This window comes from Leucopleurus acutus (assembly GCF_964270905.1).
Source record: "Leucopleurus acutus genome assembly, chromosome: 17".
NCBI classification, from domain to species: Eukaryota; Metazoa; Chordata; class Mammalia; order Artiodactyla; family Delphinidae; genus Leucopleurus; species Leucopleurus acutus.
The window spans coordinates 28531200-28545728 of record NC_139159.1 but is presented as its reverse complement, the minus strand read 5'-3'; the positions used below and the strand labels follow the sequence as shown (position 1 = coordinate 28545728).

The 14529-nt window shown below is 36.3% G+C and overlaps 1 protein-coding gene across 2 annotated transcripts; it reads left to right on the top strand.

The window, feature by feature from the left end:
• Nucleotides 1-1194: 1194 nt before the first annotated feature.
• CA1 (carbonic anhydrase 1) lies at nucleotides 1195-10684 on the top strand (the record flags this gene model as incomplete). Of its 2 annotated transcripts, XM_082858842.1 has the most annotated exons (7): nucleotides 1195-1251; nucleotides 1747-1944; nucleotides 3273-3391; nucleotides 5932-6027; nucleotides 6756-6818; nucleotides 9397-9552; nucleotides 10501-10684. In XM_082858842.1, 7 exons carry the CDS (start codon nucleotides 1215-1217, stop codon nucleotides 10615-10617), a joined length of 786 nt encoding a protein of 261 aa, XP_082714968.1. In that variant the 3' UTR covers nucleotides 10618-10684. The 2 variants fall into 2 exon arrangements, with proteins under 2 accessions (XP_082714968.1, XP_082714969.1); XM_082858843.1 differs by lacking the exon at nucleotides 1747-1944 and having other exon boundaries at nucleotides 1215-1251.
• Nucleotides 10685-14529: the final 3845 nt, after the last annotated feature.

Sequence of the window (14529 nt, the reverse complement as noted above, 5' to 3'; positions counted from 1 at the left end):
GGTAACTCAGAAAATTCCAGAGTGTGAAAGGAAGTATGACTACCAAGGCATGGAAATCAGTCATTACTATGGAAGTTTATATTTTCTGATTGTGTTTCCTCTGAGCACATTTAGAGCCTTGGAAATATGGATCTAGGCAGTCTGACACATACTAATTGGTTTTCTTTGCCTCCTTGAAAAGTCCTGTAGATCTTCTCATCACTCAACAGGTGGCAAGTCTCACCTTGGTCCAAGCTTAAATTGGACTTAAGAGAATTGTGGGCATAGAAAGAGAATTAGGGATCATCCACCTCATAGCTCACCCAGTGTGGCATTCAGCAGAGGTGTAGTAAAGAAAACAACTGGACTTGGAGGCTCAAGTCTTGGCTTCTTGGCTTCTTGCTAGTTGTGGTGAAGACCCTCAACATCTCTCAGCCACAAGATGATAATTCTCACTGTATAGGATTTATGAGTGTAGTGGTGATGGTAAAATAAAATAATATGAAAGTGCTCTATAAATTGTATAGAACTATACAGAAGAAAGCCTTCTATTCCAGTAGACCTGTATTTGATGTGTAAAATAAATATTGGAACATATTTAATTTCAATATTAATAAAATCTTCTCCATTTATGAATCCCAACTCCTTTAAAAATGGACTTTATTCTCATCATGTGTGTCTTTGAAGTGTACCATTATGAATAATATATATTACAAATAATTAATGATTCTGTTACCTGATTTTAAATTAACATCATGATACTTGTTCTGATCAGCCTGTAAACACGCAAATTATTCTTCTTACTAAATTACTGTTGCTAGTATTGCTTAAGTGTCCAGCAAGGGTAAAAATTGGAAATCTCAAGTGCACAGTCATTTTCAGTTAGAAATTCAAAGAATCATATATAATAGTCAGCCATATCTTCTACTAACATGAGAGAAACAGTGCTTGCTTTTATAAAAGCTAAGATTTCCATATTTCTCTCTTACAATATAAGAAAATAAAACAATTGGAACTGACCTTACCCTTGTGGGCTTCTTTTACAATATCTTTTTTTTTTACATGCATATACTTCCTGATAGGTAGAGATGATGAAATAGTAACCTATTAAGGACAGAGACGGTTCTATAAAAACCCACAAATTGTGGTTTCAGTTGTCTACTGCACATTCAGTTGCAGTTAGTTATTTCAGGTATTATCTTTGTTTTCAGAAAAAGAAAACTAAGTAGAAGATAATGGCAAGTCCTGACTGGGGATATGATGGTGAAAATGGTAAACATTCTTCTGTTCATGTAGATCAAATAACAGCCTCTTCCCTTTTCCAATAAAAGAGATATTGAGCACTTAAACTACCTATGTAGTCATAGATTAATGGTTTGGTTTGCCTGACTTTGAATTATAATAGCTCTGCATGTATTCTTAGCAGTTATCCTTTGGGTCATTGTTGTCTACAAAATGCATTCTATCTCTCTTCCTCTCTCTCCCTCTGTCTCTCTCTCCATATGTGTATATTAGAAATCTATTGCTATAATGGTAAAATATGTATAGTCTGATCCCACAGACTATGAGCATATTATTTGTATTGACAAATACACCATTTTATAGTATAGCATAGAAAAGGGGCATTCTCAAACACTGAATTTCCATTAAGTTAAACAGAATATCATTTAAGATCCTCAGTAAATCCTAATCTAATAAACAAAGTTATATTCCTAAAACATTGGATTTGATCAAGTTTTGATTGTAAGTGTATGTTTGTCCTGGTAGGTCCTGAACAGTGGGGCAAGCTGTACGCCATCGCAAATGGAAATAACCAATCTCCCATCGACATCAAAACCAGTGAAACCAAACATGATGCCTCTCTCAAACCTATCAGTGTCTCCTACAGTCCAGATACAGCCAAAGAAATCGTCAATGTGGGACATTCCTTCCACATAAACTTTGTGGACAATGATAATCGATCAGGTGAGCCAAAAGACCCTTCTAATTTTTCTTCGATTTTACTGGGGAAATTAAAACAATAGGGCTTTAAGAAACACAAAAGACCATCTGCAGTCTTTTGTGCACATGTGTAACGTTGCTGGAATCTGGTGAGGCATCTTGAATATCTAGAAAATTTACAAGTGGTAAAGATGATTTTGGGGACTCCCAGATCTGTCTTTTTTCAGTCCCTCTCCTTTTCAGGGACACTATTCCATTTCTTCTTGTTTCCAATGTCTTTTTGCTCACTTCACACCCTCTGAATAAACAGTAGCTTTTCAAAAAGGTCTATGGACCATCATGAATATAAAAACTGAAAAGGCAAATATTTTCTAATCGAGATGAGGGTGGAGGAGCCTAGTAGGGAAGAAAAACAGAGGTGAAGAATATATTTATTTGTGTGACCAGAAAAATGGGTCCGTAACTGTGAAGTGCCAGTAAGAAAATGGTCTTGTGTGCATCTTGCATGGAACAATTCTGTGCATAAGTATACTTGTCTATATTCCCCTCTCCTTACTAGGCCATAGTGACTGAATTTTTATCTTCATATCCCAGAATCTAGCACATAGTAAAATTTTCAAAACTGTTTACTGAATAATTTATTAAATGACAATTCCATAAAACAACTCTACTGACAAAAGGCAAAATTTGTTTTAGCACTTTCCTACAAGGTTATGAGCCTAAATTTTAGACACCTTGCAGCTATGTCCATTGTTAGGATTAGGTCTGGTATTATGTGTGTTTTATTAATCGTATGATTGGATAGACTCTCTAAAGAAACATGGTCATTCAATGTTAGAATTTTAAAAGTGACCTTACTGTTCTGCTGGAATATTCTTTTGGTCCCTTGCTAGGGATTCTCAACAAAGCTGTCAAGATACCCTCTTGTGTCCTGATCAGTTACAAGGTATGTGTTGAGTAATTTGTTACTAAAGATCTTGATGCATACTGCCCACTACTGTCTTTGTTAAAAGAATGAATGAATGAACTTGCAAATTAAAGCAGATTCAAGGAAAGCCCTGTAATCATATAATTCACTCATTTTCCAATATGCTTTCTTGAAGGCAGAAAAAGGTAAAATTACAGCTCATGTGCTGAGAATTATATATAATTAATGCACTATCGTAGGGTGCACCATACATACGAAGACCATCATTGTGGATGTGGGGAAAAAAACCAACAAGATGGAAACTTTGGCGCTACTGTTTGTTTTCATTTCTACTCAATCCAATTTAATGTTAGTTTATATTAAATGCAAAGATAAGCTGGAGTTTATTATTGTAACACTAACAGTAATTTCCTTTTTCTTCTAGTGCTGAAAGGCGGTCCTCTCTCTGAAAGCTATAGGCTCCATCAGTTCCATTTTCACTGGGGTGTCAAAGATGACTATGGTTCTGAGCACTTGGTGGATGGAGTCAAATATTCTGCAGAGGTAAGGTAGCTTAACGAGTGAGCGAGAACTACACTGAGAGTCCTCCCAGAAGCAGCTCCCTTATAACATAAGACTCCATTATAATGGCTCCAAAGGAATGAGCATTCTGGTCCCTGAAAAGCACTCCCAGACTCCATTAAAATAAAATACAGACACACTGTGTTTGGCAATAGAGGGAAATTTTCATGTGAAAGAGGCAGGTGAACTTGGAGTCAGACTCATGAACCCCAGAATACTCTTTCATTTCAGAATGCCTTGAAAAGTTATCTTGATGTCAGGCTAGCCTCAAGGGGAAATGCTGCTCTCCTTTTAAAACTCCGACCCCCAAATGGAACACACCATCATTCTCTTCTTATTTAAATGTTCAAGTTTGGACACACCAGTAGCATAGGTGTAGCTAGGCTGGAACACTTCAGTAAGACTCTACTAAGAGTGCAAGTTTAATCACAGGAGTCATCACAGAGTAGCATACTCTAGATGAGGGTTTGAGGTTCCCTGGCTCAGGCCACTACCCTCTGGCCTCTTGATTCACCCCCACGTGGAAGTTTGTGATCCAATTCAAGACATTCTGTCTGTATATCCATGGAAAAATAAAGAACATTTGCATCAAACTGTCAACAGAAGGTATGGGAGACTAAAAACAAAGAACTTTTGCTCTTCATATGTATGAATATACAATACATTTGTACCAATATAGACTGGTTGGCTTTTTTATTTTACTTTTATAAAATGAGTTCGTAATACATATAGTTTTCCAACATGCTTTTTTTTCACTTACCAATTTATCATGATCATTTTTTCAAGTCTGTAGGTTTAATTGCACCTCTTCTTTTACTGTCTGTACAATATTTCAGTGTATGCATGTTAGAATTTATTAGCTGAGCCCTACATATGGACAATTACAATGGCTTTTCCTTTTTGTTCTGTTCTTTTTGCTTTTACCAAAAAAAAAAAAATGCTGCAATAAATACATCTGTACATGTATCTTACACCCTAGTGAAAGCAATTATGTAGGGCAGATTTTCATAAAAGGTATTGTTAGGTACAGGGTTGTGCATTTTTCATTTTAATAGAGGATTTGGGAATAGTATACAAATATAACTTACTTTATGTTACATTGTAAAGCCAGGCTAATAACTTTCAATGTTGCAGAAATCCATTAAATGTATTTTTCCTATTTCTCCTTCATAAAATTGAAGGTGGACTAAAATCAAATGGGCTGAAAGCCTAAATTAGTATTAGTAGCATCTTTGGGGGAGGACATTTGGTTGTATTTAAGAAATATAAACTGGTGATTCTCTCATTTAATTTGAGAAAAATAAAATTAATCCAGGGTAGAGATGACAGGCACTTAGCCACAAAGTTCAACATATGACAGATGGTGGGATGGAGGATGGAAGGGACAGCAGGAGAGAGGGAGACATGGGGAGAAAGAGAGAGAGAAGAGACAAAGAAGAGGGAAAGAGGGGAGGGGCGGGGAGGGCAGGGGAAGAGAGGGCAAGGGAGGGGAGGCAAGAGAAGGGAAGGGAGGAGAAGGGAAGGGAAGGGAAAGAAAGGGAAGGGAAGGGAAGGGATACATGACATGGAGAGAATTGGTTTGATTTAGAGTGATACAAGTGACCAGATGATCACTTTACATTGGGTGGTCAGGAAAGGATTTTTTCAGAACTGGCATTTGAGTTCAGCCTTAATTCAAGTCAAAATACTGCTGTTGAAAGATTATGGGGAAGGACACCCCAGAGAAAATCAGCAGCTAATGAAAAGACTCAAAGTTGTAAACCAAGTGAAGGGGTATAATCTATGAGATGTGCTGAAAGATGGATGTTGATAAATGGAGAAAAGTAAGAAATTAATGACAACTGTTGTATTTTTTGGTTGAGCAATTAGATGGAAGGTGGTGCCTTTTCCTAAGAAGGGAAAATGAAACAGGTCTGGCAAGGAAGAAGTCAAGAGTTCTAGTTTGGCCATATTAAGTTTGAGGTTCATATTAAACATCCATGTGGAGATATCAAGAAAGTATCAAGAAGACATACACACATACTTGGGTATACAAGTCTAGAGTTCCACAGAGAGGTTAGGCTGGAGATGTTGGCTTGAGATGTGTCTGGATATGCTCAAGAGAATCTGTCCTTGGCCAAGACTCCAGATACTTCAGGAACCCCTTCTCATAAAGTTACTAAGTACCTCAAGTGAGAGAAAATTGTTTTTCTCCCCAAACTAGTTAGCCAGAATTCCTGATCTTCTTATACGAAAGTTTTTTTTTTTTTTAAAAAAGGAGTAATATTGAATAGTTATGATATTGTGAGAAAAGACATTTTACTTACTGGTTCCAGTATTTGTACTTGCCCACTCTGTTCAGCACACAGATAACTTTTCTTAAGAGTGAGAACATAGCCCTTTCCATGCCCTGGATGAAGGGTCACATAAGTTTTATCTATCAAAGCCAAGATATATCTTTATATATTAACAAGTTAATGTCTAACTTACTTTTTACTTTCACAATGGTATAAATAACTACTCAACCACATTGTCATTTTTAGCTTCATATAGTTCACTGGAATTCTGCGAAGTATTCCAGCTTTGCTGAAGCTGCCTCACAGGCTGATGGTTTGGCACTTATTGGTGTTTTGATGAAGGTGAGTTATAGAGAGTTACAGAGCTCTGCTAAAACTATTTCTTACCAATCAGACCTCAAAATAGGATGAAATAAGACAAAAGAATATTTGAGTCCTTTTTTTTTTTGGAAAGTTCCCCTTCTACTAATGGCTGACCACAGATGAACGAACAGTTCTCTAGTGTATTTTAGTTTGTTTTCTCTTGGCTTTTCCCACTTGAAGAGAGAAATAAATTTCAGGTAGAGATGAAATGAGAAGGTGTTGAAGGTGAAGCTAATTTTTTTTTTCAGCTCTTCCAAAGTCCCTTTCTTCTAAACTTCCTACCTCATAGAGTCAGGAGTTTATCAGTTTAATGTTTCTTAAGAAAAATATATTAAGAGGATTTTTGTCCCATAAAGTTCAACTGATATTTAAAATGGAAGATTTCTTCACATCCTCTGTAGGAGAGTCCCTGAAAAGTTCTATAGGGAAGTTATTAAAGTGGGTATATTTGGGTGACTAACTTTTGGAATTATAGTGATTCTAGTTAACCTTTATTGAACACTAACAACATGACATTTATTGTACTAATTATAATTAATAGAACAAAAAGTAGGAGGTTTGTTTTTGTATTACAGTTTTGTTAAATTCCAATATTTTGACTTGCATATTTTTTCTTCAGTTACTGTTTTTAATTGAAAAAAATTAAATAAATAGGATTTGACTTGATAACAATTTTTATCTCACACTTTATTTTTTTTAATCTCCAGGTGGGTCAGGCCAACCCAAACCTGCAGAAAGTACTTGATGCCCTAAAAGCAGTTAAAACTAAGGTAAATAGACTAATTAAGTTAGTTTAAGTCAGAGAACAAGAATCCGCAGAACTACAGAAGTCATTTAATTGCATATTTGATGTGAGGAGTAGGAAGGCCAAAGCACAAACTACCAATCTGAAAATCAAGGTACTACTTAGATGTTCCTTGCTTCTGAAAAGGTCTCTGACTCAGATATTTGTTTTATTTTAGTTTTGTTTTTCATAGTTATTGGTCATCTATTTTGGCAGGATGAAGCCTGTAGAAGAATGGATTTCATAGTGGTTCAAATTTGTTTAAAAACTATAACCAACTAAAATGTGAATTTTTTACATCATGGGGAAAGATATCTTTACTTTTTATCAATACAAAAATACAGAAGTTAAGGGTATTGTTTTAAAATCCCTTTAATATGCAGTGTCTGATAACCATGATTCCCCCTGTCGGCTTAAAAAAAAAAGAAAAAAAGGTGGATTTTATGATATATTTAACCTTAGCTTTACTGTTTTAATAGCAAATAGTTAAATCATATGTCAGAGATATGTCATTTTCTTTCATTGTATTTTTATATAAAATAAATCTAGTTCATGTTGAGTCTAAAAAAATTAATCTTCAAATGGATATATTATAAAGTGGGAAGTCTGAAGATAAATAAGCACTCAACTCAGGAATATAAAAAATAATGTATGAAAAGAAAATAGAAGGAAATAATTAATGAAGATGAAGCAAAACATTAATAAAATAAGAAAGAAAATGAATATATACAAGGTAAAATTTTATTACTAAAATGAAAAGCTGATTCTTTGGATAAAAACAACCAAAAAACACACTTTTGGCAAGTTTGATGATGGAAAAAAAGGTACACATACAAAAAATTTATTAGAATTAAGGGATTGGGTCATAATTAAAGATGTGGTAAAAAGTTTTAAAAGAGAAAAATTTGTACACTTGACCCTTGGACAACATGGGTTTGAACTGCACAGGTCCACTTATTCATGGATTTTTTTTTTGATAAATACATGCTATAGCACTACAAAATTTGCACTTAATTGAATCTGCTGATGCACAACTGTGGTTATGAGGGATGACCATAAAGTTATACGTGGATTTTTGACTGTTCAGGGGTTCAGCACTCCTGGTTCAGCACTTCTAACCCCTACATTGTTCAAGGGTAAGCTGTATAATACTATACCAGTAAATTTGAAAATTTAGATTAAAAGGATGAATTTCTAGGAAAATGCAGAGAAACTGACTCAAAATGTGAAAGCCTAAACAGATCAAGAATCTAAAAAGAAATTGAAAAAATAGTAAAAATTGTATCTAGTGAAAGAAAACTCTAGGCCCAGACCACTTTATGGGGAAGTGTTACACAACTTTTAAGAAACAATCATGCCATTGTAACTAAACTGCTCAGATGAGAGGACAGAAAACTTTATTTTGATTTAATTAAATGAATCCTAATACCCAAACTGGGTAAGAACACCACAAAAAGGAAATCATAGGTTAATCGTTCTTAGGAATATAGCTAAAATAAATATTAAAATCAATTACAGCAAATCATATTCAACAGTATATTAAAAGAATAATGTTTCCAAACTAGTAGACTTTATCCCCAGGATGCAAGGATAGTTTAATATTAGACTATCTTCCAATATAAGTCATTACAGTAACAAATTAAAGATGAAAAACCATATTACAAACTTGTTAGATGCTTGAAAAGCATTTGATAAAAATTCAATGCCAATTCCTGAAGATAAAAAAAAAGAAAGAAAAGTCTCTGAAAACTTATTGAGCTTAAGAAAGAATATCACATACCAACTTGGATCAAACATCAAACTTAGTAGTGAAATATTTGAAGCCTTTCAAATTCAATCAAGAAAAAGACCAGGGTGTCAACTGTGACCACCACAACTGACCATTACAATAAATGTCCTAATCAATGTAATAAAGAAAGGAAAGAAATAAGAGTACATTTTTGGATAAATATTAGGGAAACAAAGACAAATCTATCCTCAAGTGCAGAGGATATAATCATTGGCATCGACCTGGAAAATACAAATCAAACATGTAAAAAACAGAATTAATACACAAGTTTAATAAAGTTGACTACATAAAATATTAGCATACAAATATCAATTCATTTTCTATACACCAATATAACCAATCAGAAAAGAAAATAAGAATAAATAGAATGAAGATAAAACATACCAATATACATGTCAATAAATATCTTTACCACTGGAACAGTATCTGGTATCATTCCTAGAGAAGCAATAAATGTTTTATACTGGAAATTAACTATCTTTTTAAAGAATACAGATAATAAAAACTTTTTGAATCTTTGCTTATCTTCAACCAAATGAAGAAGGAGGCAGATTGCTCAGTCAAAATTCCAGTGTAGCATATTTTCAATCTTCTATTACTTTTATTGTTTATATCCACAAACACACCAGTCATGAAATACTATATAGTAGAAAAATTGATTAACTTCTTAGCTAAGATCTATCTACCAAATAATATAACATATATGTCATCTACGTAATGATGCAAATAGTTTATATCATGATATAATAATATATTACTTTTCTTTTTCTTTCAGGGCAAAAAAGCCCCATTCACAAATTTTGACCCCTCTGTTCTCCTTCCTTCATCCCGGGATTACTGGACCTACCATGGCTCTCTGACTCATCCTCCTCTTCATGAGAGCATAATCTGGATCATCTTTAAGGGAAACATCAGTATTAGTTCAGAACAGGTAGAGTTTCAAAGGTGAATGAGTGAGCATTAGAAGTGCAAAGCAGGAATACCATTTCAATTCATAGAATTATTGGGGGAAATTATTATTTCAATTAGATTTTGAAGAGTTCATTTTCCCTTCCAACTGAAAAAGATTTATTTGTGACATAAGGTCTATTGAATAATCAAAAATAAAAGTGTATTTATAAACACTTTTTTTACTTTATGTAGAAAAAATATATGAGATTCAGAACTCTTGCTATTCTTTTTGCCTTAATAAGGAAAATTCCAACTTTGTTAAATATCTTCCTAAGAGTTTCAAAAACAAGAAAAAACTGGCACTAGAAGTACTATTAAGACTTTGGGGAATTGTGACTCTCAAGTGGCATATTTTGATAGCTGACATGGGTTTTTGTTCTTTTTTGAAACTTAAGCTCATAAATATTCAACAAAATATATCATTAATTATTGTTTATAATTATGAAAATAGTAACTACCAATGATTGAGCAACTACTTTTATTAGGTTACTTATGTACGTTTTGTCAGTCAATTCTCATAACAAGCCTTTAGGGCAGGCGGTGTGACCTATTGGTAACTAACACTTCTTGAGCATATGCCATATGCCAAACACCATTCTAAGAACTTTACATGTATTGACCCATTTAGTCTTCACAACAATGCAATGAAATAGTACTATATGGAAACTGAGGCACCAAGCAGGTAAGTCTCTTACCCAAGAATGAGAAAGCTGGTATTCTAATCCAGTCAATCATCAATAATTTAAGCCAAATGCCTAGTGCAAAGAAATGTGAAGGAACTTTTGGCTTCCTCCCTTTGTATCTGTGAAACCACTGCAGTCTTCAACCTGATTTTCTAAATATCAGTGCATCAATTATACTAGAAGAAAAGTGTTCTGTGTAAATTTAATAGCTTTTGACTATTTAAATATTTTATCCTCCCTCCAAGCTGGCACAGTTCCGCAGTCTTCTATCAAATATCGAAGGTGATAAAGAAGTCCCCATTAAGCACAACAACCGACCACCCCAGCCTCTGAAGGGCAGAACAGTGAAAGCTTCATTCTGATGGGCCCAAGAAGAAATTTATCCTCCCTCAAGAAGGGAGGCTCTGCTTCTGATGTAATCCAATAAAGCAAGTTTTAAGAAACAAGTTTATTTTAATACTAGCAAGACAGCCTACTTTCAAATTTAATCTGCAGAACTAAAAAGCTTTAATTTTTATTCTTAATGCTTAACTCAAATAGTAATCTGTAAGTTTACAAAACTTGTGCTTAAATTCAAGTCTATTTTGTTGAATTCTTTATAACACAATTAATTTCTTAGTGATTTGTATTTAATTTCTTAGTTATTTGTATCTCTTTCCATTTTATTCATTTTAATTGAACTAATAAAATAATTGTATCCCTGTCTTCTTGTCTATTATGTACTCTATTTTTAAAAGGCATTAGGTTTCTACCTCATTTACATTCAAGAATTTTAAATGCTTTATTTGCAACAGTATTTTGCCTCAAATGTAATAACCTAAGAGTAGCTTGAGATGAAATGTTGAGAATTCATTTGCTTACTCTTGAAGACAAAGACAGCTAGGATGACAATGGATTTAATATTATTATGCTGGGTCCATGTTGCTACCATTTGTATACTCTGTGATAAAAATGATATATTTCATACAGGAAATGATGCTTCTGGTTATTGCTTCCACTCCCCTCCCCAACATTAGCAAGTTCATTGTTTTTGTTGGGGTTTTTTCCATTATTATAACTAGTTAGCTAGCATGGAGAATCTGTACTTCAAATTTGGAAGAAAAGTTACCAGTGAATTATTTATAACAATGATAAAGGAATCATTTGGCTTAGAATCATATAGAAATATCACATATGCTTTTAGTCAGATGTGTACTTAACCTGAAGCCATTCTTTCTGAAGCCATATCTACATTCAGAATTCTGCAAATCTTGTGTCCATTGTTTAATCTTGTGATTTACTTATTTTCTCTTCTCTGAGAAATCATATTAGAGACAAAAGAGCACATCCATTCCAATGTTCTAGTCTTGTCTAATGTCAGAGAATCAGTCAAAACCTCTCAATGACTGTAATCGTACATAGAAAGGTAGACAAAGCAGATTCTTCATAGCTCTGAGGTAGCTTTTGTGTAAAGGCTGTGTTTATTTTGTACCTAAAAATCCTAGGAGACATCTTTTGATATTTTTATTTGGAGCCCAGAATTTAAGTGAATCTTCTTTAATAAAAATGTAATGGACCCAAGTAACACTTCATTTAGCTCAACCCCCATAATCTGTCTATAAAAATAAAATACTTTCTTTGCAAAAGTAATTTGACTGTGCATATTAACATATATTTACCAGATATTGAGAAAGCATGAAATGGTTACACCTGTCCTATGACCATATTATTTCACTTAAGTTACCTTGAAAGGATTTTAATCTAAATTTATCAGTGGTCATCATGAAGGCCAAAAGAGGAGTATGAGTTTAATTTAAGAAATATATTTGCAAAAGATGCTCTTGACCTACAATGTTTGAAAGTGTTTTCTGAAAAGAAATTGTGTGGAACACACAGGAATATGGCTTCTGTAGCTGGAGTGTGATCACTGCAGGGGGACCGTCAAGATGGTGGAAGAGTAAGAATGGAGATCACCTTCCTCCCGACAAATACATCAGAAATACATCTACATGAGGAACAACTCCTAAAGAACACCTACTGAACGCTGGCAGAAGACCTCAGACCTCCTAAAAGGCAAGAAACTCCCCATGTACCTGGGTAGGGCAAAAGAAAAACAGAAAAAAACAGAGACAAAAGGATAGGGACGGGACCTGCACCAGTGGGAGGGAGCTGTGAAGGAGGAAAGGTTTCCACACACTAGGAAGCCCCTTCGCGGGCGGAGACTGCGGGTGGCGGAGGGGGAAAGCTTCGGAGCCGCGGGGGAGAGCACAGCAACAGGGGTGGGGAGGGCAAAGGGGAGAGATTCCCGCACAGAGGACTGGCACTCACCAGCCCGAGAGGCTTATCTGCTCACACACCGGGGCGGGCGGGGGCTGGGAGCTGAGGCTCGGGCTTCAGAGGTCGGATTCCAGGGAGAAGACTGGGGTTGGCTACATGAACACAGCCTGAAGGGGGCTAGTGCACCACAGATAGCCAGGAGAGAGACTGGGAAAAAGTCTGGACCTGCCTACGAGGTGGAGACCATTGTTTCGGGGTGTGTGAGGAGAGGGGATTCAGAGCACCACCTAAACGAGCTCCAGAGACGGGCGCGATCCGCAGCTATCAGCGCGGACACCATAGATGGGCATGAAAAGCTAGGCTGCTGCTGCAACCACCAAGAAGCCTGTGTGCAAGCACAGGACACTATCCATGCCTCCCCTCCCGGGACCCTGTGCAGCCTGCCACTGCCAGGGTCCCGTGATCCAGGAAAACTTCCCCGGGAGAACACACAGTGCACAGCAGGTTGGTGCAACTCACGCTGGCCTCTGCCACTGCAGGATCTCCCCGCATTCCGTACCCCTCCCTCCACGAGGCCTGAGTGAGCCACAGCCCCCTAATCAGCTGCTCCATTAACCCCATCCTGTCTGAGCAAAGAACAGACGCCCTCAGGCGACCTACACACAGATGTGGGGCCAAATCCAAAGCTGAACCGCAGGAGCTGTGCAAACAAAGAAGAGAAAGGAAATCTCTCCCAGGAGCCTCAAGAGCAGCAGATTAAATCTCCACAATCAACTTGATGTGCCCTGCATCTTTGGAATACCTGAAGAGACAACGAATAAGCCCAAAATTGAGCTTGGTGGACGTTGGGAGCAATGATATATATATATATATTTCCGTTTTCTCTTTTTCTGTGTGGCTGACAGGGTCTTGGTGCTATGGCCTGGTGTCAGGCCTGTGCCTCTAAGGTGGGACAGCTGAGATCAGGGCATTGGTCCACCAGAGACCTCCTGGCTCCATGTAATATCAAATGGCAGAAGCCCTCCAAGAGATCTCCATCTCAACTCTAAGACCCACCTCCACTCAACAACCAGCAACCTACAGTGCTGGATACCCTAGGCCAAACAACTAGCAAAACAGGAACAAAACCTCACCCACTAGCAGAGAGGCTGCCGAAAATCATAACAAGCTCACAGACATCCAAAACACACCACCGGACATGGTCCTGGCCACCAGAAAGACAAGACCCAGCCTCATCCACCAGAACACAGGCACTAGTCTCCTCCAACAGGAAGCCCACACAACCCACTGAACCAACTTTACCCACTGGGGGCAGACACCAAAAACAACGGGAACTACAAACCAGCAGCCTGCAAAAAGGAGACCCCAAACACAGTAAGTTAAGCAAAGTAAGAAGACAAAGAAACACACAGCAGATGAAGGAGCAAGGTAAAAACCCACCAGACCTAACAAATGAAGAGAAAATTGGCAGTCTACCTGAAAAAGAATTGAGAGTAATGATAGTAAACATAATCTAAAATCTTGGAAATACAATGGAGAAAATACAAGAAACGTTTAACAAGGAGCTAGAAGAATTAAATAGCAAACAAACAATGATGAACAACACATTAAATGAAATTTAAAAATCTCTAGAAGGGATCAATAGCAGATTAACTGAGGCAGAAGAACAGATAAGTGACCTAGAAGATAAAATAGTACAAATAACTACTGCAGAGCAGAATAAAGAAAAAAGAATAAAAAGAATTGAAGACAGTCTCAGAGACCTCTGGGACAACATTAAATGCACCAGGATTCAAATTACAGGGGTCTCAGAAGAAGAAGAGGAAAATAAAGGGACTGAGAAAATATTTGAAGAGATTATAGTTGAAAACTTCCCTAATGTGGGAAAGGAAATAGTTAATCAAGTCCAGGAAGTGCAGAGAGTCCCATACAAGATAATTTCAAGGAGAAACACGCCAAGACACATATTAATCAAACTATCAAAAATTAAACACAAAGAAAAAATATTAAAAGCAGCA